This window comes from Schistocerca gregaria, chromosome 3 (assembly GCF_023897955.1).
Source record: "Schistocerca gregaria isolate iqSchGreg1 chromosome 3, iqSchGreg1.2, whole genome shotgun sequence".
In the NCBI taxonomy this organism is placed as follows: domain Eukaryota; kingdom Metazoa; phylum Arthropoda; class Insecta; order Orthoptera; family Acrididae; genus Schistocerca; species Schistocerca gregaria.
In genome coordinates this window covers 170654356-170679756 of record NC_064922.1, presented here as the reverse complement: position 1 = coordinate 170679756, position 25401 = coordinate 170654356, and the positions used below count along the sequence as shown (strand labels likewise).

The 25401-nt window shown below is 42.5% G+C and overlaps 1 protein-coding gene across 1 annotated transcript in view; it reads left to right on the top strand.

Annotated features, from left to right (window-relative positions):
• Positions 1-25401, top strand: part of LOC126354461 (15-hydroxyprostaglandin dehydrogenase [NAD(+)]-like) — a 73828-nt gene that overhangs the window by 14777 nt on the left and 33650 nt on the right. The window contains exons 2-3 of the mRNA XM_050004159.1: positions 15798-15891; positions 21552-21675. Of these exons, the coding sequence (XP_049860116.1) occupies positions 15799-15891; positions 21552-21675 (217 nt within the window). The 5' untranslated portion in view covers position 15798. The remainder of the gene's footprint in view (positions 1-15797; positions 15892-21551; positions 21676-25401) is intronic.

Genomic DNA, 25401 nt, shown 5'->3' with positions numbered 1-25401 from the left:
TTTGATTTTTCGACGTTGATTTCCATGCCGTATTTTCTTCCCGGTTCCACCAAATTGTTCATCATGTGTTGCAGCTGTCTCTGATTTTTGGCGAGCACTACCAGATCGTCTGCAAACTTGATGGTGTTGATGAGACGTCCCCCTACTTTGAATTTTCCGCATCCTATCAGCGCTTCTCTCGCCAGCAATTCTCCATACAGGTTGAAGAGACTTGGGGACAGACAACATCCTTGTCTCACTCCCCTTCCTATTCCCACACTGTTCGTTTCTCATAGTTCAGTCGTACCTTTACCCTTTGTCCCAGGTACAAGTTCCTTATATGTCTCCGATCTCTCCAGTTGATTCCTATTTCCTTAAGTATGTTCATCAATATATTCCAATTGACTCTGTCGAAGGCCTTCTGCCACTCTATAAAACAAGCGGAAACTTCTTCGTTAACGGCCAAAACATCTCTCTGACAATATCCTCTGTTACTCTTCCGTATGAACATTTACAGTCCCAGCAGGGCATACACGAGCTTCTTCGAGGTCTTGTGTTATGGGGAAGTACGTTGCAGGGCTCTCGCTGCTGATAGGATGTACAGGGAACGACCATCCGTCACAACGAGTGTTTATTTCTCTCGATCGACGAGTGCGGGAGACTGGTTCACTGGAAAGAAGAAACGAGCGACATGGCAACATGAAGATCAATCGCACACCCGATTTTAAAGAGGAGGTCCTGTAACGTGTTACAGAGGATCCCACTACAAGTAATCGTCGTATTGCATGTGAAATTGGTGCTGCACACACTACCGTGTGGCGAGTACTCCACGAACAACAATGAAACCCGTACAACCACAACGAGTCCATGAAGTGCTTGTCACTGACTTTGCACCAAGGGTCGCATTGTGTCAGTGGTTGCTGCAACAATGGATTGATCGACCAGATTACCTACCGATCGTGCTGTTTACTGATGACGCCTCATTTTATCGAAATGGTATTTCGAACAGTAGGAATAGCACTGTATGGGATGAGGAAAATCCTCACGCTTTAGTAGAGTTACAACATCGGGTACGTTTTGCTGTCAGTGTCTGAGCCGGCATTGAAGGCGACAGTCTCATTGGCCGTCTGAATGACCACCTGTACCTGAGTTTCGTGCAAAAAGTTCTACCCGAGTTGTTGGAGAACGCACCCTTCGTGAGAAAATGTGGATTCAACATGACGCTGCATCCCCTCACTTCAGTGTGGATGTCCACAACCATCTGAGTGCTGTGTTTCCTGGACACTGGATTTGAAGGATAGGTCTTGTTCCATGGCCGGTAAGGTCACCTGACTTGAATCCCCTTGATTGTTTCCTGTGAGATATCTCAAGTTACTTGTGCATGAGAGCCGAATGGATATTTGTCAGGGTGTGTCAGAATCTTTTTCTTCTTGATACATCTACATTCATATTCCTTAAGCGGAGGGTACTTTGCATCACTACTACTCGTTTGCTTTCCTGTTCCACTCGCAAATGGCGCGAGAGAGAAACTACTCGCTTATGCCTCAGTACGACCCCTAATTTGTCATATCATCTCTACGGGTCCTGACGCGAAATGTACGTTGGCGGTAATAGAAACTTTCTGCAGTCAGCTGCAAATGCCCGTAGTCTACAGTTTCTGAACAGTGTTGCGCGAAAACAAGCTCGTCTTCTCTCTAGGGATTCACGTTTCACGTCACGAAGCAATTCAATTAATACTAGCCTGTTGATCGAATCTACCTGTCACAATTCTGGCAGCTCGTCTTTGAATTTCTTCGATGTATTCCTTTAATTCGACCTGATGGACACCATCGATCCCTTAAGAAAGGTCTTGAACTGTTGGTGATTCCGGTCGGACGAGGGTGCGCTTCATGCACTTATGTACTTCTTGACACAGCAGAACACTGTTTTTACCAAGTGGGTATCCTCAACCTGGTTCGTCGGTTGAATGATTGCCCAGTTCTTATGACGATTTTGCCTGACTGCCTTACAGATTTAGGACTGTACGGCCTTTGAACGGAAACTTTTTATGGCCCCTTATACAGTCTGAACTAGGTAAATTACAACAACTAAAATGCATTCCGCAAGGGTTCGAAATGGTGCGTAGTATTTATGCAGATTATTTAGTGAAAAAATAAGTAGCATAAAAGCGGCCAACTTTGTGACACTTTTAGTACTTCCACTAACGTAAGCCTATACAAAGGTGTACTGCGACACTTTACTACAACACACATCTACATCTACATCTGGCCCGCCCGGCTAGCCGTGCGGTCTAACGCACTGCTTTCCGAGCGGAAGGCGTGCCGGGCCCCGGCACGAATCCGTCCGGCGGATTAGTGTCGAGGTCCGGTGAGCCGGCCAGCCTGGGGATGGTTTTCAAGACGGTTTTCCATCTGCATCCTCGAATGCGGGCCGGTTCCCCTTGTTCCGCCTCAGTTACACTATGTCGGCGACTGCTGCGCAACCCTGTCCCACGTACGCGTACATCATAATTACTCTACCACGCAAATACTGAGGTTACACTCGTCTGGAATGAGACATTCTCGGGGGGAGGGGAGGGGGGTGTCCACTGGGGCCGAACCGCACAATAACCCTGGGTTCGGTATGGGGCGGCGGCAGTGGGATGAGTGGACTGCTGTAGCCTGTTGTGCGGTTGTGTATCACTGAGGGCTACGGCGGGGACGAAGCCACCCCGTCGTTTCTAGGTCCCCAGTTCAATACATACATACATACATACATACATCTACATCTACGTGATTACTGTGCTATTTACAATAAAATGCCTGGCACAGGGTTCAATGAACCGCCTTCAAGCTGTCTCTTTACTGTTCCACTCTCGAACGGCCTGCGGGAAAAACGAACACAAAAATTTTTCTGTGTGTACCCTGATTTCTCTTAGTTCATCGTGTTGATCATTTCTCCCTATGTAGGTGGATGATAACAGAATGTTCTCTCAATCGGAAGAGAAAACTGGACATTGAAATTTCATGAGAAGATGCCATCGCAACGAAAAACGCCTTTGTTTTAATGATTGCCACTCCAGTTCACGTATCATGTCTGTGGCACTCTTTTTCCTATTTCGCGATAATACAAAATGAGCTGTCCTACTTTGTACTTTTTCGATCTCATCAGTCAGTCCTACCTGTTGCGGATCCGACACTGCACAGCAACACTCCAGAATAGGACGGACAAGCGTAGTGTTAGCAGTCTCTCTAGGAGAGCTATTGCACCTTCCAAGTGTTCTGCCAATGAATCGCAGTCTTTGGTTCGCTCTACTAACAACATTATCTACGTGATCATCCAATGTAGGTTATTTGTAGTTGTAGCCCCTAAGTATTTAGTTGAATTTACAGCATTCAGATTTGTGTGATTTATCGTGTAATCCAAATTTAGCTGATTTCTTTTAGTTCAAATGGTTCAAATGGCTCTGAGCACTATGGGACTTAACATCTGTGGTCATGAGTCCCCTAGAACTTAGAACTACTTAAACCTAACTAAACCTAAGGACATCACATACATCCATGCCCGAGGCAGGATTCGAACCTGCGACAGTAGCGGTCGGCCACACCGGCCAGCGATTTCTTTTAGTACTCATGTGAGTAACTTCACACTTTTCCTCATTCAGGGTCAACTGCCACTTTTCGCACCATACAAATATCTCATCTAAATCATTTTGCAATTCGTTTTGGTCATCTGATGACTTTAGAAGACGGTAAATGAGAGCATCGTCTGCAAACAGTCTAAGACGGCTACTGAGATTGACTCCTATGTCGTTAATATAGATCAGGAACAAGAGACGGCCTATAACATTTCCTTGGGGGAACGCCGGATATTATTTCTGTTTTACTCGATGACTTTCCGTCTGTTACTACGAACTGTGACCTTTCTGAAAGGAAATCACGGATCCAGTCGCACATCTGACGTGATACTCCATAGGCACCCGTGTAGTTAGAAGACGCTTGTGAGGAACGATGTCGAAAGCCTTCTGAAAATACAAAAAATATGGAATTAATTTGACATCCCCTGTCGATAGCACTCATTACTTCAAGAGTATAAAGAGCTAGTTGTGTTTCGGAAGAACGATATTTTCTGAATCTGTGCGGAGTACGTGTCAATAAATCGTTTTCTTCGAGGTACTTCATAATGTTCGAATACAGTATATGTTCCAATACCCTACTGCAAGTCTACGTTTGTGATATGGGCCTGTAATTCAACGGATTACCCCTACTTCCCTTTTAGGGTAGTGGTGTGACTTGAAGTTTTCCAATCTTTAGGTACGGATCTTTCTGTGAGCGAGCGGTTGTATAAATTTGCTAAATATGGAGCTATTGTATTAGCATAATCACGTCGGCAACCTTTTCACATGAATCACCTGAGCACAAGTGACGACTCCGCTAGTGCAGTACCCTTTAAGAACTTGTTTACCCGATAGTACTGCCCTTTATGTATGTGCTTATTGCTATACCAAGTTTATTGCCTCAGTGCAGTTCAGACTGTTACTTACACATTGAGCGGTATTTGAGAAAAAGCGTAACACATTCAGTAGAACATTCTGAGCATTTGTAAATTGTATTTGCTGAACCATTCACAAATATCCCTAATTTTATTAATCAGACTCGTTTTCTACAATTTCAACTGTCACACTTATTTCTGCTGCTTGCTTTCAGAAAGTTAGCCCTGCAATCTGCGGAAATAGCTGCTTTCGCTTTGCAGTGGGTGAAGATAATTTGTGTAAAATTTAACTGTCATACAGAAGGCCTGCAAGATTAACTCACTTTTATCACCCTATCCGAGTTAATCATATCATTAAATTTATCGACCGAAGCAAAAAATTTCCAAGAAATCTACAAACACGTTTCCCCCCCCTTGCAAACAAAATGACTTTGTGGCCAACTCAGGTGCAATGAACGTGCTTTTAGCTTCCATGCCACTAATGACAACACTCTGTGAGAACACACTGCAGCTGACCAATACGTAGCATGTTGACCAGAGTATCCACCCGAGCTATAAAAATGTATGTATCTACTTGTGTACGTTTAATATCTCCTCCTAAACCACTGGACAGATTTCAGCCAAGCTTGGTACGCTTATGTGAACAACCGCTGTGGGGTAATAACCACCTAACTATGAGGGTTTAGCAGATATTACATCATAAAGCAATGAGACGCGTGAAAAAATACTGCTTGATGCGTGAAGTTGAAATACATTTATTCAGTACTACTAAGAGTCTCCTTCAAACGAATGAGTTTAAGGGATTCCCAGACACCTGGCAACTCTTTTGACAGTTTTCAACTGCGAAGCGCAACAGTCTGTAGAAGAAAAAAATGGCCGGCTATGGAGCTACGAAAAAGTGTAGCCGTAGAGGCGTCACAGAAGCGTTACAGACACGCGAAGCAGTTGCGCCCATCGTACAGAGAGTATTTCACAATTTAGAAGTGGTTCCACGAACAGATGTAAATGAATTTTGTTCGATAGAACACTACAAACATAGTTCACTTTTTGTTTTCGCCTCTAATAGAAATACACAATGAATGCCGGGAATGTCAGATGCTGTAGTTTAAGAATAAACAGGAAAAGTGTGCTATTGCCTCAAAGTAACACTTCAGTCATATAGTGGCCCAGATTTTCGCAACTCATTTTACGTACATGATGAAGCCATGACATAGCACCTTAGAACTTCATAATGCGGGCAGTCATATCCGTTAAACTGTTTAATGAACGGAAGTAAAACGAACCGCAAGACAGCTGCAACTACTGAATACTTCATTGTCACAACTGGTTTCGCTGAATTAAAACAGCATCGTCATTTGAATTACATAGGAAGGCAAAAATCCCATTTAATACACATGGTCAAAATACTATGATAATCTTTTTAATAAATGTTAACGTGTCAAAAACTATGTCAATATGTTGCGGTTTTAATTTGTGTGTCCTCCATTTCATCGATTCCGTGTGATACGCTTATCGACTTGTCCCTCAATCAGCCCTACGGTCTTGACATTTATTCGTAACGGTTTTCGGTTGAGTGAAGGGGAGAGGGAGTCAGAAAGCGTTGGTGGAGGGCGGGTTTAGCCGTTTAGCTCGCTTGGGGCACCAGTTTTGATGTTCCTTTATTTATGCCTTCCGCTTTCTCTAATTGTAATTATAATTTTTTTCTCGTAGAGTGCCGTCACATTATTCAGACTATGTAGCGCTTTATTTGTTTTGACCACTTCTCCTTGTCAGTGGTTTGATTTTTGATTACGAACGTTGGGGGCGTCTTGGTGCGCATATATGTCATTGTTGTAAGTATGTTTCAAATGATTTTTTCTGCTTCTTGAAATACTTAACATAGGATTTTAAATTTTTTAAAAGAATTTTTAAAAGATTCTTGTAGTATTTCGATCATATGTATTTCATGGGATCTTTTCTTTCGTATGCAGTTCACCTGAGGATGCTGTTTTAGTGCACCGAAACCAGTTGTGGCAATAAAGGTATCACCAATTACAACTGTGTTGTGATTAAAAATATGGAATTTCAGTCTTTGATCGCTATTTTTTATTTTCAATTACCGGTTTCAGGCTAGCAGCCTATCTTCAGATCTGTTAGATAAAGTTAAAAATATAATTAGCAAGAGAGATATAGTTACTGACAGAACTATCTTAGTTTACAGAAACAAATTTTGGAATGTATTAAATGCCAATATACCATATTTTGCAGTTACAGAGTAACCTGTCAGTACAGAACTATTGGTTCGCTGTCATAACTAAAGTAATTTTTAATCTGTTAAAACCTTATGTTAGAGCTTGGAGAAACCTGATTGCTAACAGTAAAAAGTGCCCTCTATCTATAAGAGTTGTGCATATGTACTACGGTGTTATTTTTTCACCGTACATATTAATGGCGAATACACTTTTTAATAATAAGACAATTTTTAAAGAAAAAAACATATGAATAATTTTTTTTGAGTAGACCATGTAACACGGCGGGTGTACAAATGGGTGGAGGTATTTCTTAAACTAGTTTCTCGTTTCTGCTTTTCTTGATCGTGCGCCCTGCCCACACCACGTACATGATAATCCAGCGGCGGTCGTACTGTTCTGCTCCACACAGCTGCTGGCTTGCTTGAAATTATCTGTAGCGATCGTACAGTAATAACCTGTACTTCCGTGCATACCTATGTATATGTCTTTGCTATATATACGATCTTTGGGTCTGCTTCACCGAGAGAGTTGAAGGGTGTGTTGACTCTTGCACTGTGTTGTTGACCTGTGAACGTTATCCGAATAAATCGTTATTGTGCTGTGAGAAGTTGTGTTATGGGACTCAATACCTACTACTAAAATTCTACATATCTATCGAACTATGCAAGCAGGTTTAGGGGAGCCACTCAACGTTTAAACACGGCACTGCTCGACGTCTGGTATGAACAACTATATTCTGAGACGATTAAGAAAATCGCAGGTTGCACTATTTACATTCTAATTCATAAGTGTTTATCCCAATTAATGGATGATTACCAGTCCAAAATATCACTCAGAGGAGCATACGCGTAACCGACACGACGCGGGTGATTGTTGATGATGCGGAAGCCGAATGATCGCACGAAAGTGCTTAACGTAGAACACTGTTAACAGGGGCTGCAGTAGATTTCCGTAGCGCGAGCCGATAGTCGTTTGTTCGCTTCTTTTAAAAACTAGTGTAACCGCTTGTTGGCGTTAGTCAGTCAGTTAGGCAGTAGTAGCCGACCTCGACAGTCGCAGCAACAGATAAGTAAACCGCTTTTGAGACATTTATGAGTTCCTAACCAGGAACGATATTTAGTATATCATCTGTGTACTTTAATAGTTTAGTTTCTCGAGTATCTGCGTGTAAATTTAAAATCTAATAGCCACAGTTCTCGCGGTTTCGTTTGGGTCAGAAAGTAAACCGATTTTGTGATATATTACAAGTTCCTTATCAGGGGCAAATTATTTAGTTTCATGTGAGTGCTTCGGTAGTTAGGTTCTTGAATATCTGCATTTTACTAGACACAGTTCGTGCGTTTTCGTCAGGGTCTACATTAGAGTTGCGCAGCACGTGCCGATAGTCCGTTTATCTGCATAGTTTAGTTTTCCACTATGGACAGGGACTGCGATTGTTCTGTGCGGATGCGAGCCGAGTTGGTGACACTTCGCTCTCAGCTTCAGGCTGTGATGGCTTCGGTTACACAGCTTGCGGCTGCAGTGGGTGGGCACCACTGTTGTGGGCCAACCGTGGGGATCCAACGCACGTCCAGCACGTCAGAGTCCTCCGATCGGTCCTCACCGGTGGCCAACCCAGTTACTGCTCGCACTGAGGCTGGCCCCTCACCTGTGGTCGAGTGGGAGGTCGCCCTGGGGCGAAGCAGGCGGCGAAAGACTTCCCAGGCGGCCGCACATATGGCCTCCCCGGTTTCTCTGACAAACAGGTTGCAGGTGCTGTCTGTGGATGACACTGTCGCTGAGCCAGATGCTGTCGCCTGTGCTGCTTCAGAGAAAACCACTCAGCCCGCAAGATCCGGGCAGTCGCAGAGGGTGGGACTATTGGTAGTTGGAAACTCCAACGTTAGGCACGTTATGGGGCCCTTTAGGGATTTGGCTGACAATGAGGGTAAGAAAACCAATGTGCACTCCGTGTGCATACCGGGTGGAGTCATTCCAGATGTGGAAAGGGTCCTCCCAGATGCTAGGAAGAGCACAGGGCGCAGCCAACGGCAGGTGGTTGCTAACGTCGGTACCAATGATGTACCGGCTGGAGTGGCCGAGCAGTTCTAGGCCCTTCAGTTTGGAACCGCGCGACCGCTACGGTCGCAGGTTCGAATTCTGCCTCGGGCATGGATGTCTGTGATGTCCTTAGGTTAGTTAGATTTAAGTAGTTCTAAGTTCTAGGGGACTGATGACCTCCGCTGTTAAGTCCCATAGTGCTCAGAGACATTTGAACCAGTGATGTGTGTCACTTCGGATCAGAAGAGATTCTCTCTGGTTCGACCGGCTAACAGACGTAGCAAACGCTACCAGTCTTGCTTGCAAGACGAAAGCAGAGCTGACCATTTGAAAGCAGAGCTGACCATTTGAAGCATAGTCGACAGAACCGATTGCGGACCTCTGACACAGAGCCGAGTGGATGATCTGATCAGACGCTCTGACGGTTCTGCGACCGTGTAGGCTGCAGATTCCTCGACTTGCGCCCTAGGGTGGTTGGGTTTCGGGTTCTGCTGAGTGGGTCAGGTGTCCACTATACACAGGACGTGGCTAGACGTGTAGCAGGGGCTGTGTGGCGTGGAATGGGTGGCTGCTTATGATAGAGAGTCTCGGGAAAACACAAGAAGGGCTTCAGTCACAAAGGGTGCAGGCTGAACACGGGAAGTACGTAGATACAGGAACCGTTGGTATAACAGTTGTAAATTGTCGTAGATGTGTTGGGAAAGTACCAGAGCTCCAAGCTTATAGAAAGCACTGATGCTCAAATCGTTATAGGCACTGAAAGCTGGCTAAAGCCGCATATAAGCTCAGCCGAAATTTTTGCGAAGAACCTAACGGTGCTCCGAAAAGATAGGCTAAACACGGTTGGCGGTGGCGTGTTTGTTGCTGTTAGAAGTAATTTAACTTGTCGCGAAATTGAAGTAGATACTTCGAGTTAGTATGGGCAGAGATCATTGTTGGCAATTGGAATAAAATAGTATTTGGATTCTTTTAATGATGTCCCAATTCAGGTGACTCGAGTCTGATTTGGAACACGTACCCGAATCATACGATAATAGTTGGTGGTGACTTTAATTTACCCTCGATATGTTGGCGAAAATACATGTTTAATTCCGGAGGTACGCATAAAATATCATCCGAAATTGTGCTAAAAGCATTCTCTGAATATTATTTCGAGCAGTTAGTTCATGAGCCCACTCGAAGAGTAAACGGTTGTGAAAACGCACTTGATCTCTTAGCAACAAATAATCCTGAGTTAAAACTAGCATCAAAACCAATATAGGGATTAGTGAACACAGGGTTGTCTTAGCGAGACTGAATATTGTAATCCCCAAATCCTCGAAAAATAATACCTGTTCAAAAAATGACGCCTTCCTGAGAGGCAATCTCCACTCATTCCAAATTAATAATATAAGTGTAGACCACATGTGGCTTAAATTCAAAGAAATAGTATCGGCAGCAATTGAGTGGTTTATACCAAAGACACTGGCAAACGAAGGAGCTGATCATCTTTGGTACACAAAATGGGTTAGAAAACTGTTGCAGAAACAAGGAAACAAACAAGCCAAATTTAAACAGACGCAAAATCCCCAAGATTGGCGATCTTTTACAGAAGCTCTAAACTTAGCGCGGAGTTCAATGCGAGATGCCTATAACAGTTCCCACAACGAAACTTTGTCTCGAAACCTGGCAGAATATCCAAAGAGATTCTGGTCATATGTGAAGTATGTTAGCGGCAAGAAACAATCAATGCCTTCTCTACGATAACAATGGACATACTATAGAAGACAGTGCTGCCAAAGCAGATTTACTAAACACAGCCTTCCGAAATGCCTTCACAAAAGAAGACGAAGTAAATATTCCAGAATTCGAATCGAGAACAGTTGCCAACATGAGTAACGTAGAAGTAAATATCCTCAGATTAGTGAAGTAACTCAAATCACTTAATAAAATCAAGTCTTCTGGTTTAGACTGTATACCAGTTAGGTTCCTTTCGGAGTATTCTGATGCATTAGCTCCATACTTGACAATCATATACAACCGTTCGCTCGGCGAAAGGTCCGTACCAAAAGACTGGAAAGTTGCACAGGTCAAACCAATATTCAAGAAAGGTAGTAGGAGTAATTCAATAAATTACAGACCCATATCGTTAACGTCGACATGCAGCAGGATTTTAGAACATATATTGTGTTCGAACATTATGAATTACCTTGAAGGAAACGGTCTATTGACACGCAGTCAACATGAGTTTAGAAAACATCGTTCCTGTGAAACACAACTAGCTCCTTATTCACATGAAGTGCTGAGTGCTATTGCCAACGGATTTCAGATCGATTCCGTATTCCTGGATTTCCGGAAGGCTTTTGACACTGTAACACAGAAGCGGCTCGTAGTAAAATTACGTGCTTATGGAATATCGTCTCAGTTACGTGACTGATTTCCTGTCAGAGAGGTCACAGTTCGTTGTAATTGACAGAAAGTCATCGAGTAAAACAGAATTGATTGCTGGCGTTCCCCACGGTAATGTTACAGACCCTTTACTGTTCCTTATCTATATAAACGATTTAGGAGACAATCTGAGCGACCGTCTTCGGTTCTTTTGCAGACGACGCTGTCGTTTATCGACTAATAAAGTCATCAGAAGATTAAAACAAACTGCAAAACGAGTTAGAAAAATATATGAATGGTGCGAAAAGTAGCAGTTGACCCTAAATAACGAAAACTGTGAGGTCATCCACATGAGTGCTAAAAGGAACTTGTTAAACTTCGGTTACACGATAATCAGTCTAATTCAAAAGCCGTAAATTCACCTAAATACCTAGGTTTTACAATTACGAACAACTTAAATTGGAATGACCACATAGAAAATGTTGTGGGGAAGGCTAACCAAAGGCTGCGTTTTATTGGCAGGACACTTAGAAAATGTAACAGACCTACTAAGGAGACTGCCTACACTACGCTTGTCCGTCCTCTTCTAGAATACTGCTGGGCGGTGTGAGGTCCTTACCAGGTAGGACTGGTGGAGTACATCGAAAAAGTTAGAAATGTAGCACGTTTTGTATTATCTCAAGTATGGGAGAGAGTGTCACAGAAATGATGCAGGATTTGGGCTCTAAATCATTAAAATAAAGGCGTTTTTCGTTGAGACGGAATCTTCTCACGAAATACCAATCACCAAATTTCTCCTCCGAATGCGAAAATATTTTGTTAACACTGACCTACATAGGGCGGAAAGATCACCACGATAAAATAAGAGAAATCAGAGCTCGCATGGAAAGATATAGGTGTTCATTCTTTCCGCGCGTAATACGAGTTTGGAATAACAGAGAATTGTGAAGGTGATTCGATGAACTCTCTGCCAGGCACTTAAATGTGATTTGCAGAGTATCGATGTAGATGTAGATAGGTAATTATTCAGTTCTCACTTGTACGAGCGTGCGCATAGCCGTCGCGGCGTGGCTGTTTGTTGATAAGGCAGAACGCGATGACCGAACGCACGTTCTCACGCTCGCTACAAGATACTGGCACTTGTTTGCACTCTTTTATGGTAACTAATTTTTTCTGATTACATTAGTACAGTCTGGGAGTCCGAACACTGCTAGGATGATTGATACTGTACCGTACGACACGCAACGAGAAGATACACAAATACGTTATCAGCAGCACTGCTTATTTTTAATTACTTCTTGACGCAGTTTCCTGTGAATCATTTGCTTATTTTATCACTTCACTATAATAGCGTTTGTTGCAACACTTCAACTTCCACACTAACAATGCCTCTCGTATGCAGAGCTACACACAACACAACAGTTCCGTGTCCCGCGCTCGACACTCTACAGACGCGGATGCCTGCAAAGATACTGCGCAACCAATCCAGCGATATGACACTACGCTTACAACACTTATTTAAAAATTTATAAAGAAACTTAAAAATATAATTAAAAATATAGATTTCCTTTCGAAGATGTGCGTTTCCTCCTCTTTGTATTGATTGGTGGTGGAGAGGACTTCCCTACGTCAGAACGTATACAGCACCGAAGTCCTCTTCCGCCGCGTCCAATTGGCCTCGCCGCCAGTACGTTGAGCGCCGTTCCGCTGCAGCTGGTTCTTACTGGTGGGTGCTGTTGCATTCAAGAGTAAGCCTAAAACAGGTCTTTAAAAATCTCATACTAACTTCTGTGCATAAAATCACTTTGCTCATTAAGTAGTAGGTCTGGGTTTTTCCTTTGATGAGCGTATATTTGAATCTCTCCGAGCACATTGAGATAGAGACTTTTAGGAGCTTTATGTCCGTTTATATTGCTCACTTCATGTTTACTATCCTTTACCTGAGCTACAAATGCTGTCCGATTGCTATGACTGCAATGTTCCCCGTACCGAATTTCAAAGTTCCTCCCTGCCTGCCCTATACAATAACTGTCACATTCAGCACATTTGATCTTGTATACTCCGGAATAGTTGCATTTCATTTGTTTTGTCGTTGATGGTTTATGTCTTCGTCTATGTGCCATTTGCCCTTCATTCTGGAATGCCACAGCGATGTTTTCTGGAAAGCATTTCGCAATTCTTTCCGACACACGCCCTCTGTACGTCAGGGTGACAAACTTCTTCGTAACTTAAATTTGCCTAGAATCATAGCTGCGGATTTGTTTTTGATCTTGTTAAAGATACCTATAACATCTTGTGTCCTGTACCCATTAGCCGCTGCTACTTGCTTAGTAATGCCTAGTTCTTTCTGAAACTCATCTTCCTTTAGTGGCAATACCAGGGCTCTGCTGCAGATTGCATGAAAATACGCTCTTTTATGCTGTGCCGTGTGGTGCGACGTCTCTTCTATGATGTCGGAACAAGGGTCTTTCCCATAGACGCCGAGAAAGTGCCTACCTTTATCCTTTCTGACGGTCAAATATAAATAGTTACTCGTCCCATTGTTCTCCATTTCTAGCGTGAATTCAATTTTTAGACGCTGCTCGTTTAAAACTTTAGTCATTTCCTCTACTTCTTCTTTTTTCCCTTTGAGTAATAAAATAGTGTCGTCAACATACCGTCTGTAATAAATTAACTTCTCCTTAAGAGCTGAAATCTTTGCTCTCAAAGTCATTCATAAAAATTTCAGCTAAAATGCCTTCACATTGAATAAAAAACCTTGTCGTTAAAGATGAAACTATTAAAACTCAATGCGAACTCTAGCATATCCACAAGTTCGACCATTTCACCCATACTCATTGACCTATTTTTTATCAGGTTTTTCCTTATAATTTGCAAAGTTTCTGCAATTGGTATACTAGTGTAGAGATTCAGGACGGCTAACGAGGCTAGGACGGCGTCATCTGGAATTGCAATGTCCGTCACTTCGTTCGCGAAACACACCCTATTTTTTACGTTGTAAACTTGCTGGTATTTATATGCAGATTTTAACTTACGGTACAAAGCCTTATTCAAGAGCTCATTAACGGCTTCCTTGCCATTACAAATAACATGCATTGGTTTGTTCTCCTTGTGCAACTTTATTTGTGCTAGCTTCAGGTGTTCTTAAATTCATCTTTACTAATCTAGCTTTTTCGCTTGGAGTGAATTAAAATTGTATTGCTTCAACCGTAGCCTTAAATCTATCTGAAACGTCTTTGTCAGATCTTTTTTGATTTCTTTAATTCCATTTTCTTGAAAAAACTGCGTTTTCTTACCTACATGACCTTTTCCGTAAATCACAACTGAGGTGCTGTCCTTATCTGACTTAATCACGATTGCGTTGTTAGAATCCAGTTTCCTTCACTAACATCAGCTCACTATATTTACTGTTACGTAATGTTTTCTGGTATTCTGTCGCCTCTTTGGCTTTGATGACGATACATGTCTCCTGGAATTCAGTTAACTTAGCGTTCCTACAGGCTACCTTCACTTCTGCGATCATTCTCTTGTTGTCTCAATCTTGCATGTTCGTTGGCGGATTATGCTTAAGCCCCTTATTTAAAAGGTTCTGCTCTTCATTACAAAAGGCAATATGTTAGGTTAACGGTTCTGTCATAAAATTCATGTACCTACTGTACTTTATCTATTTCCCTCTCTGCATTTGCTTTTGCTCTACACAGAAGAGGAAACACGCATTTTCGAAAGAAAATCTATGTTTTAATTGTATTTTTAAGTTTCTTTATAAATTTGTAAAATAGTGTAAACTATTTCACTTCATGGTCCACTCAAAAAACATTAGTGATATATTTTTTCCTTAAAAATTGTCTTATTATTAAAAAGTACACTCGTCATTAATATGTACGGTGAAAAAATAACATCTCAATACATATGCACAAGTCTTATAGATTGAGGGCACTTTTTACTGTTAACAATTAGATTTCTCCAAACTGTGATATAAGGTTTTAACAGATAAAAAATTACTTTCGTTGTGACACGTTACTCTGTAACTGCAATATATGGTACGTTGGCATGTAATAAATTCGAAATTTCTTTTTGTAAACAAAGATAGTTGTATCAGTAATTATATCTCTCTTGTTAATTATATTTTTAACTTTATCTAACAGATCTGAAGATGGGCAGCTAGCCTGAAACCAGTCATTGAAAATAAAAAATAGCGATCAAAGACTGAAATGTCACATTTCTATTTATAGAACGATCGCGGCAATCCCAACAAGACAATCATGTCTAGTTTTGATGTGTTGTGTGATTCACTTTACTTCCATTCATCATCCCAGTAAACGAGATAGAAAGCAGGCAGTTTGAGTGTGCCGTTGCTGTAGAGCTACTCAGTGTTGTCTTGATAAACTGAACCAGTTCTAAGCTCACATCACAAGGAAGACAAACTGAGAACGCTTAGCTGTCTTAATGGTGTAGCTTGTTGAGCCTGCCGGCCGCGGTGGTCTCGCGGTTCTAGGAGCTCAGTCCGGAGCCGCGCGGCTGCTACGGTCGCCGGTTGGAATCCTGCCTCAGTCATGGATGTGTGTGTTAGTTAGGTTTAAGTAGTTGTAAGTTCTATGGGACTGATGACCTAAGATGTTAAGTCCCATAGTGCTCAGAACCATTTGAACCATTTTTTTGTTGAGCCTGTAGCTGACACGCTTGTTGCTGAGACGGTGTCCCGTGTTGCAGGATGGACCCCTCTGGCAAGGTGGCGCTGATCACGGGGGCCGCAGGCGGTCTGGGCAGAGCCTTCAGCAGGGCGCTGCTGACTGCAGGCGCCAAGGTGAGTCGCTGCCTCTGCTCATCCCTCACTGACAGCCTCGGCACATACGGCGGCTAACAGCCTGACCACTGTATGGCTAAAGCTACCCCTGCCTTGTTGTACGAACCTGCTCTATGTCGTTGTCCTTCTAGACTTCTCTTTTCTCAAGTTTTCTTATTATTGTTATAATTACTGCTTTTTTCCAAGGACAAAGAAAATCTCTCAGAAATTTTGCTTAGAAGAAAGAGAGAGCTTGGAGCAGCTAATCTTGACACATAAAATAACCGCGCTCACAAAAAAAAAAAAAAAAAAAAAAAAAAAAAGAACCTGGCAAGTCCGAGAAGGACTCGTAAACTAAGGGTTTCGTTCAAACATAATTATGTGTACAGACAGTTCATCCAACCCAGAAACCGAGAATTTCGACGATTTCTGCCTGTTATCGGTATCGAAAAAGACAAAATTACGTCTACCATTACTGAGGAAAAGGGATCTTAACAGATTGAGAGACAGGCAGTCAGATAACAAATGACAAAAAAATCCTTTCTCCGTATGATATAAGTATAAATTAATAATTTTCTGATTTTACTGTTTTGCTTGTACTGCAAGACTTCGCTTTTTCCCAGTTATCATGACCTTAAGCCAACGGGAAGGAACCTACAGCTTTTGATGAATGATTTCTCGAGTATGGAAATAGCCGTGTCTTAGAAGATTACAGTTATTACACCGCCAAGGGACACAGATTTTAGTATGTTACATAAATTTCACCTTCATACGTCACTCCTTTCCTGAGAAGAAGCGTCTTAATAGACAGACTGATAAAAAAATGACCTTTCTGCGTGTCATATAATTACACATTAACAGTTTCTGGACTTCTTTCCTTTTGTTGTGCTGTAAAAAGATAAAGCAAATTAGATCTCGTGCTGAGGCGTTCAGACATTCGGTTTTCCCTCGTGCGATCCGCGAGTGGAGCAGAGGGTAGCAAATACGACTTTGGTGCCAATTGTGCCCTCCGCCACACACCGCTTGGTGGCTAGCGGAGTATATATGTAGATGTAGAAAACCTTGCTTCCTGCAGAAGTTAACCATATGGGTTTCGATAAGTGAGACTGTGTGACATAAATGGCCGCATCTTTCGATTGCATTGACTTAGAAGCTTCATCTTTTTACACTGCAGGGGGCGATAGACCTTAGTAAGTGACATAAATTTCAGCTTCATAACGACTATCCGTTCGTGAGAAAAAGGTTTTTTAACAGTTAGACAGAGAGACAGATGGAGGGATGGCCAGTAAAATGACTCGGTGAGGGTTCTGTTTTTACCGATTGAGGTCTGGAACCCTAAAAAAGTAAAGAAAAAGAGCATGGAGAATATTGTGTGTCAAGGGAAACATCAACGAAATAAAAGTAAATAAAATGAATTTACTTTTTGGATGTATGCATGAATTACTTACAGATTATATTCGATGGCGGGATACTGGGATACATTCAGTCTACAAAGGAGACTGCTTACAAATCGTTTGTGTGCTCCATGTTAGAATATTACTAAAAATGTGGGACTCGTACCAAATTATCCTGACATCGGACACTAGACGTATACGAAAATACGTGGACCGAATGGTCACAGGTTTAAAATTTCCAGGCACAACATGGGGAAGAACCGCTGACCACAGGTGCCAGCTATGCCGTGAAAGCCTACCTACAAACTTTGGCTGCTTAGATAATTCTGTCCTCGCGATCAAGATACGTACAGGACTGATAATATACCTAGACTCTTCACTTAATACTGTTTCTTGAAAGTTTCTTCCCACGCTCCATATCGTAAAGGGAACGAGAAGAAGCTTTAACATGAAGTATGTTGCTAAGGAAGAGGAGGAGCTTAGTGTTTAACGTCCCGTCGATTTCGAGGTCGTTAGAGACAGAGCATGAGCTCTGATTAGGGAAGGATGGGAAAGGAAATTGGCCGTAGCCTTACAAGGGAATCATCTCGGCATTTGCCTCAAGTGATTTAGGGAAATCGTGGACAACATAAATCTGGATGTATGGACAGGGGTCTAAACTGTCGTTCTCCCGAATGCGATTCAGTGTGCTAACCACTGCGTCACCTCGCTCAGTAATACCATGCTAAGCGCCCTCTGTCATGTTCTTCAGTGTTTTTCAGAGTACAGATATAGAAATATATCTATAGGAAGACAGTTTCCCAAAATTAGAAAAATACTGTAAGTTTTCTGCTTCACAAGATCGTGGATACACGTGACTATATGTCGGTTAGTCTCCCCTCCCACATGAAAAGCATATAAAAGACGTTATAGGTAAATCTAGCAAGGGAAGAGAAGTGAATGTAGCACTTCACGGGTGGGAACTTTTGTGTTGTATGGTTGTCACTGTAGTCTATGGGAAGCAAGGATAGCATTTCGTTTGGTGGCCAGTATCCCCCTGCTATAAGACAAACACATAGATGTGTTAACAGGGTTCTTTATTAAGTGAAACAGGAAGCTACTTAACTTGAGATAGTTGAGTGGTTGTGGTACAAGCTCTTCTGTAATACTCCACGTCAGCCTTACTGTTGGTGAAGTACACTTTTGCTGTGCACACTAATCTGCTCGCTATGTGTTGCCTGAGACTGAGACTGAGACTGTCTGTGACTGGACTGCTCCTGATGACTCGACTCGGTGACCCACTGGATGACTGACTGGGCCCTCCATCTAAATACTGTCCGCTGACAGGGCATTGGCGGCGCGTTTCTTGCCAGTCTTTCTTTGGCCTTGATCTTCTTACAACCTCTTTGCCGCCTGGTGTGCTAGCGATAGCTTATGTTAGCACAGGAACATAGTTATAGAATGGATGATTGAATGTATGTTACCACTCTGGTAATACAAGACTCTGAGAACACTGTTGAGTCAGAATAACAAGAATGCTGCACTTATAGACCTGGACAAATAAGGCATTGATCGTAATCTAGCTGGTATGTGGAAGAAAATAGGTGACGACTGAAGTTTTATCCTCGGCATCATCATACCTGGATTGTGTAATCAAGGAGGCCACACGTATCTGTACTGCAGACATTCTTATCAACAGGGATGCGAGATTTCACCTAAGCCCAGCGTGGGCTCCAGCACGGGGCGCCGTTAAATTAAAACGGGAGAAACAGGAACTTCCGATTTCTGACGCACCACATTGCATAGCAGAAAGTCGATTCAGCTTCTAACCACAGCAACACCTGCGCACGTGCAGAAGGCCTGTCTTTGGCTCCCGGAAGGGGACTCCACTATCGCTTCCGTCATCAATCTGTGAGCGCTTCTCGACTTTTGCCGGATCTCTGCTTGTGACCCTGAGTACCGCCAGTCTGATCCTACAGCAGTGACGACAGCAACTACCACCACGTCATATTGTGACACAGTTTTTTCGGTGAAACACTGCACGACCTGCAGAGTGTTGTCTGGCGGCATACCCGAGAAATTCATTTGCAAAAATATATACCTCACTTCTACAGCTCGCACTAGACTTCACCAGGACAGCGAGGAATTCAAAATTGAAACATGGCTCAGGCAAGGAGATTTCATGCCACCATGACTGTTCTCAGCAGTACTAGACCAACTTTTTTAGAACCTTAGACTGAGCAAAGAATAAACGAATATGGATTCGTGTAAATAGATCGGAAAACACTATCGTTCTCCAAGCGGCATTGTTCTTTTGCCTCTAGTGCAAATAAATTTCAGAGTGAATAAAAAAGCTTAATAGATCGATGAATACGTCATGGAATTAAAAATTTATGTCTAATCGACACTGGATTACGAATTTCCTGCTTTACATGAGCGCTCGCTGTTAAGTGTTGCGTTCTCTGGGCACACCTCCAGATCTGACTTGCTGGACCTTCAGTGTCACTCATCTCTCAGCATGTCGACACTTTTGTAACTTCCCTCCACGCAGTGTGGAACAAGTGCCGTTCATGAACACAGAATTAAGATATTAATGTTTTCTACATTTAATATCAAATAGTAAAAATAATACATAACTTTGTTGCTGTAGCTTCAACGCGAGTTACTATTTATAAATTTGATTGTAGAAATACATACAGACAGGAAATATTTATAAATCTGTCGTTCTTCAGTTCTTCGGTGAAATGTCTATTCGAAAGATATCGAGCCCTGGACAACATGGAAGAGTGTAAATGTTGTTCAAATGGCAAACACACAAAAAGGCGGTCTGTGCGTGAATATTTGACCCGTCGGTGGATCTCCGGAGAAGGGATGCTTGCACCTCATTGGCAGCGGGGTAACTGCCCGTGGCAGCGCCCTCGCGCCGCGGTGGCGGCTGTAGGAAATGCGGGGGCGTAACTGGCGGCGCGCCTATTTTGAAGTGCTGCAGACAGAGATGTAGCACGAAATGGCAATACGTTTGCTTCACACGTGAGAGGTCAACATAGGGATCGTTTGCTTCACACTTGAGAGGTCAACATAGGGATGCTGAAGAAACTGAATTGGCGGACGGCTGAAGATGACTGTCCCGTGGGAGCCTACTCACAATGTTTCAAGAGCCAACTTTAAGGGATGAATCGAGACATATACTACAACGCCCATCGTGTCACGGGCGTGGTGACCGCGAGGACAAGATGGGACTAATTATAGTTCCGAGGCGTCCGAACACTCATTCTTCGCGCGCGCGCTCCATACCTCAATGGAAAGAAAAGAAGCGCTAATAACCGACACTACGTCAAATACCCTCTGCCATTCACTTCACAGAAGTCTTCGGAGCAAGTGCATGGGTTGGAACATTAATAGCGGCAACTGTTTATTTACAACTCACACAAAATGGGTACGTGTTTCAAGGTCTTACTGTCCTTCTCCACAGCCACCAGCACTGAGTATAACCCATCGCCAGCGATGTGGGAGTTATGGGAGATCCTTAGCAGCGCCAGCTGTGTTGATGCTCGAATGGGGCGGTCTGTTGCCTGACGAATCTCTGAAACAGTTCTAAAGCAATTTAGGAATCAAGTTGTGGCGAGTTCGGTGGGTGTGTAGCACTTCCCACCGCCATCGATCGAAAAATTCGGCCACATATTCCGCTATACGAGTCCGAGCATTCCAATATAAAATGAAGTGCGGCTCTTGCACAACGTGTCGCCTCTTCTTTCTGTTAACTGGCAGCAGGCGGTGTTCCAAAATTGAAGAGGGTAGAGAGAGAAGCCGCCCAGCCTTGTGTAGGGCGATGCTCGGCCGTCTACGACCTTTCTGGCTGATTTGTTCGGTCGATGACTCTGGGAAGTGCTGTACCATCAGCCAAACTCCCCGGACTTAAGCCCTTGACACTTCAACCTGATTCCTAAACTGAAGGAAAAGCTTCATGGCATTCACTTCAGAACGGTTACAGGGATTCGTCAGATAACAGACCGCTCCGTTCGAACTACCGAGACAACTGGTGGTGCTTAGGTTATACCACGACTTCTACTCCCTTCGCAACAAGTTATACACTACAACTGCAACAGTTGTAAATCAATTGTGTCTCCTACTAAAGTTTAATCCTCGGATGTACAGGTAGATGTAGATGCAGAACAATGAAAATTAGTCAGGTGTGGTGGCGTGCTCAAATAGCCTAACAACTGAGCCGACTCCTTGGGTGCAGCAGGAAATCCAAATTAGAGCTCCGATGCTTTCTCCTTGGCGCTGCAAATGAATTTTCTTTTCCAGATCGTGGCGACGGATGCTGACGAGGCGGCGGGGAAGAAGGCCGTGGAGGAGCTGGAGACGCACTTCGGAAAGGGGAAGGTCGTCTTCGTCAAAGCGGACGTCACCAACAGCAGCTCACTGGAAGGTAGCGTCCCCTCTCTGCAACCACTTCCAACAGGCTTCCTAGTCTCTTCGTTTTATTGATTCTACTGCTCACTCTGCATATCGCTAGCATAATGAAACCTCTTAACCTCCAGTCTGACTGCTAAATAAGATTTGTCAGAACCCTAAATGATGAGTTTTCCAAGAGAACATACTAGTGCTCATAAGCCGGTAAATGGCAAACGACGCCTCGCTTGGTGTAAGGATCGTAAACATTCGACGACTGAACAGAACAGTGGAAAAGCGTTGTGTGAAGTGACGAATCATGGTACACAATGTGGCGGCCTGATGGCAGGCTGTGGTTATGGCGAATGCCCGGTGAACGTTGGAGCTTGTTTTGCGTGGCACTATCACAGCACAGGCCTACATTGATGTTTTAAGCTCCTTCTTGCTTCCCACTGTTGAAGAGTAATTCTGGGATGGCGACTGCATCTTTCAACATGATCGACCATCTGTTCATAATGGGCGACCTGTGGCGGAGTGGTTAGACAACAATAACATGCCCGTAATGGACTGACCTGCACAGAGTCCTGACCCTAATCCTATAGAACACCTTAGGATGTTTTGGAAGGCCGACTTCCTGTCAGGCCTCAACGACGGACATCGATATCTGTCCTCAGTGCAGCACTCCGTGAAGAATGGGCTGCCATTCCCCAAGCAACTTTCCAGCACCTGATTGAACGTATGTCTGTGAGAGTGTAAGCTGTCATTAAGGCTAAGGGTGGGCCAACACCGTATAGAATTCTAGCATTACCGATGGAGGGTGCGACGAACTTGTGAATCATTTTCAGCCAGGTGTCCGAATACTTTTGATCGCATAGTGTACAATCGACATTATGATAAAAAAATTACCTGTCTACTCTCCATAACAACCAATAGGAAATACTCACTCGTCAGTAAAACAATCAAGTCCTGATGCGGGAAGGTTTACGTGTCGCTGTATTCCGTACTGATGCCCTGGGAACGGAAGCACTAATTCTGATCTGTGGTGCAGCCTGAAGACATAATTTCAAAAAGGCCGCAGAAAAAATAAAGTGCGTATGGGCTTCCTTCAAAAACCCGTTACTTACATTTTAGCAAGTTTTGAGAAAAAAGAATTTTTATTTACTTCAGAGAAGATGAACTTCTTAGCCAAGAACGCTTGTAAATAACCTTCATTGTTGATTATATGTTTCGATAAGCATGTTAACAATCTCGAAATCTAGATAACGGATGATTACATGTCTCCTATACCAGTTTCACAAGTTGTTGTTTTTGTGATTTTCAGTCCTAAGACTGGTTTGATGCACCTCTCCAAACTACTCTATCCTGTTAAATCCTTTTCGTCTCCAAACAACTACTGTGACCTACATCCTTCTCAATCTGCTTATTCTATTCATCTCTTCCTCTCCCTCTACGGTTTTTATCCCCCACACTTCCCTCCAGTTCTAAGTTGGTGATCCTTGGATGTCTCAATATGTGTCCTGTGAACCGGTCCCTTCCCCTAGTCAGATTGTGCCACAAATTTCTTTTCTCCCTAATTCTGTTCAGTACCCCCTCATTACTTACTGTGATCCACCCATATAGTCTTCACCATTCCTATTTAGCACCTCTTTTCAAAATCTTCTATTCTCTCATTTTCTAAACGGTGTATCGTACTTGTCTCACCTCCATAGATGGCTTAACTCGATACAAATACTTTCAGAAAAGACTTCCTGATACTTAAATCTATATTTCATATTAACAAATTTCTCTTCTTCAGAGACGCGTTTCTTGCCATTGCCAGTCTACATTTCATATCCTATCTACTTCGACAATCAATAGCTATTTTTCTGTCAAAATAGCAAAACTCATGTACTACTTTAAGTGTGTCCTAATCTAATTCCCTCAGCATCACCTGATTCGCTTGGACTACATTCCGTTATCCTTGTTTTGCTTTTGTTGATCTTCATCTTATATCTTCCTTTCAAGACACTCTCCATTCCATTCACTACTAATCAAATTCCTTTGCTGTCTCTGACAGAATTACTATGTATTTATTTCTTCTACCTGGACTTTAATTCCTAGTCCACGTTTTACTTTGTTTTCTATTACTGCTTGTTAAATGTACAGATTGAATAACATTGGGGTTAGGCTACTATCCTGTCTCAGTGCCTTCTCAACCACTGCTTCCTTTTCATACCCCTCTACTTTTATAAATGCTGTCTGGTTTCTGTACAAATTGTAAATAGCATTTCGCTCACTGTATTTTAGCCAAGCTATCTTCAGAATTTCAAAGACAGTATTCCAGTCAACAAGCTATACAAGTACTCCTTCTAACACATTATCAGGTGTATGAGGCACGAGATGAACGATGCATCGGCTAGTCTTGGTTAGAACCATAACAAACAGAGTTACTCGCTCAATGCTCATGTCCCATATCACACGCTACTGTGCACTTCATCCACGGCAGGGCACCGCTAGACTCGCCAGACTGGCTGCAGTGAAGTATGTGTTATGGAACACGAGCTTTATGCGAATTACTCTGTATATTGTCAACTTGACTTGCTGCTGCATCGTGCAGCTCGTCCCTCACATACTTAGCAATGGTTTAGAAACAGTACTTGTACAGCTGGTACAGGAGACACGTAATAACCTTTTATCCAGATCTGAAGATGGTAACCATGATTACCAAAACTCGTAATCAACGACAAAGGTTGTTTACAAACTGTCTCGGCTAAGAAGTTCACCTTCTTTCAAGTAATTATTACATATCGTTCCTTACAACTCAAGATGGGTAAACAAATGAATTTTTAATTGCTTTATTAATTTACAAATAATTGTTTCCTCTAAGGCACTGTTACGCTGCAGTAATTAACTAATAATGATGTCTAGAAAAGATTAATGCATAACTGGCTAGTTAATGGATTATTATTGTTAAGTGATTAACAGAAAAAGCAAATGCTGCTGGACTTTAATGGTTTTGGCAGACATCACTGAAATTATCTACTTGAGCAAAGTTATATTTTATAAAAACACATCACTAATAACTGCAATCAGTATAACCAATAACTTTTTAGCTCATTAAATAAATTTAAAACGCTGAAGAAGTTGTTTATTCCCTGCACTTTATAAATCTGCGTCATGTCCTCTATACTATGTCCAAGAACTCTGTCGATGTGTGCTGATGAAGTATAGGAAGAGACTTATTTCAAGACTGATATTCCTCAGGAAAGACTCCCTTTTGCATAACTGTGTTAGGCACTTCTTTTTCGTGCCACTTATTTTCATAATCTCACGATAAAGACCTTGTTAGTCAATATTTATATATAATATATGATCTAATAAGTTCTAATCTAATAATTTATGATCTAATGAATGATTCTAACTGTACCCGAACATGCCTGGTTTGCATTTTTGTTATCGAAAACATTTCACTTTAGCTGCTTAATTTTATTTCCCTGACTTCTATTTTTTCTGTTGTAATGGTGGAAGCAGAAGGTTTATATAACTTCTAGATAGTTTACCTCAATCCAAGCATAGCAGAATGCATCGTATGCCTCACGAACTTCATACATAGTGAAAGTGTATGGACAAATTTTCAGACTGTAGTACATCGGACTGACTTCAATTGAAAGTATTTGAAAGATAGATTGTAAATAAATTGTTAAATACTTACATGTATTGCCTACTTTACATTTTCGTTCAACAGCAACTTTTACGTGATTCCATTCATTTTTCCCTGAAATAT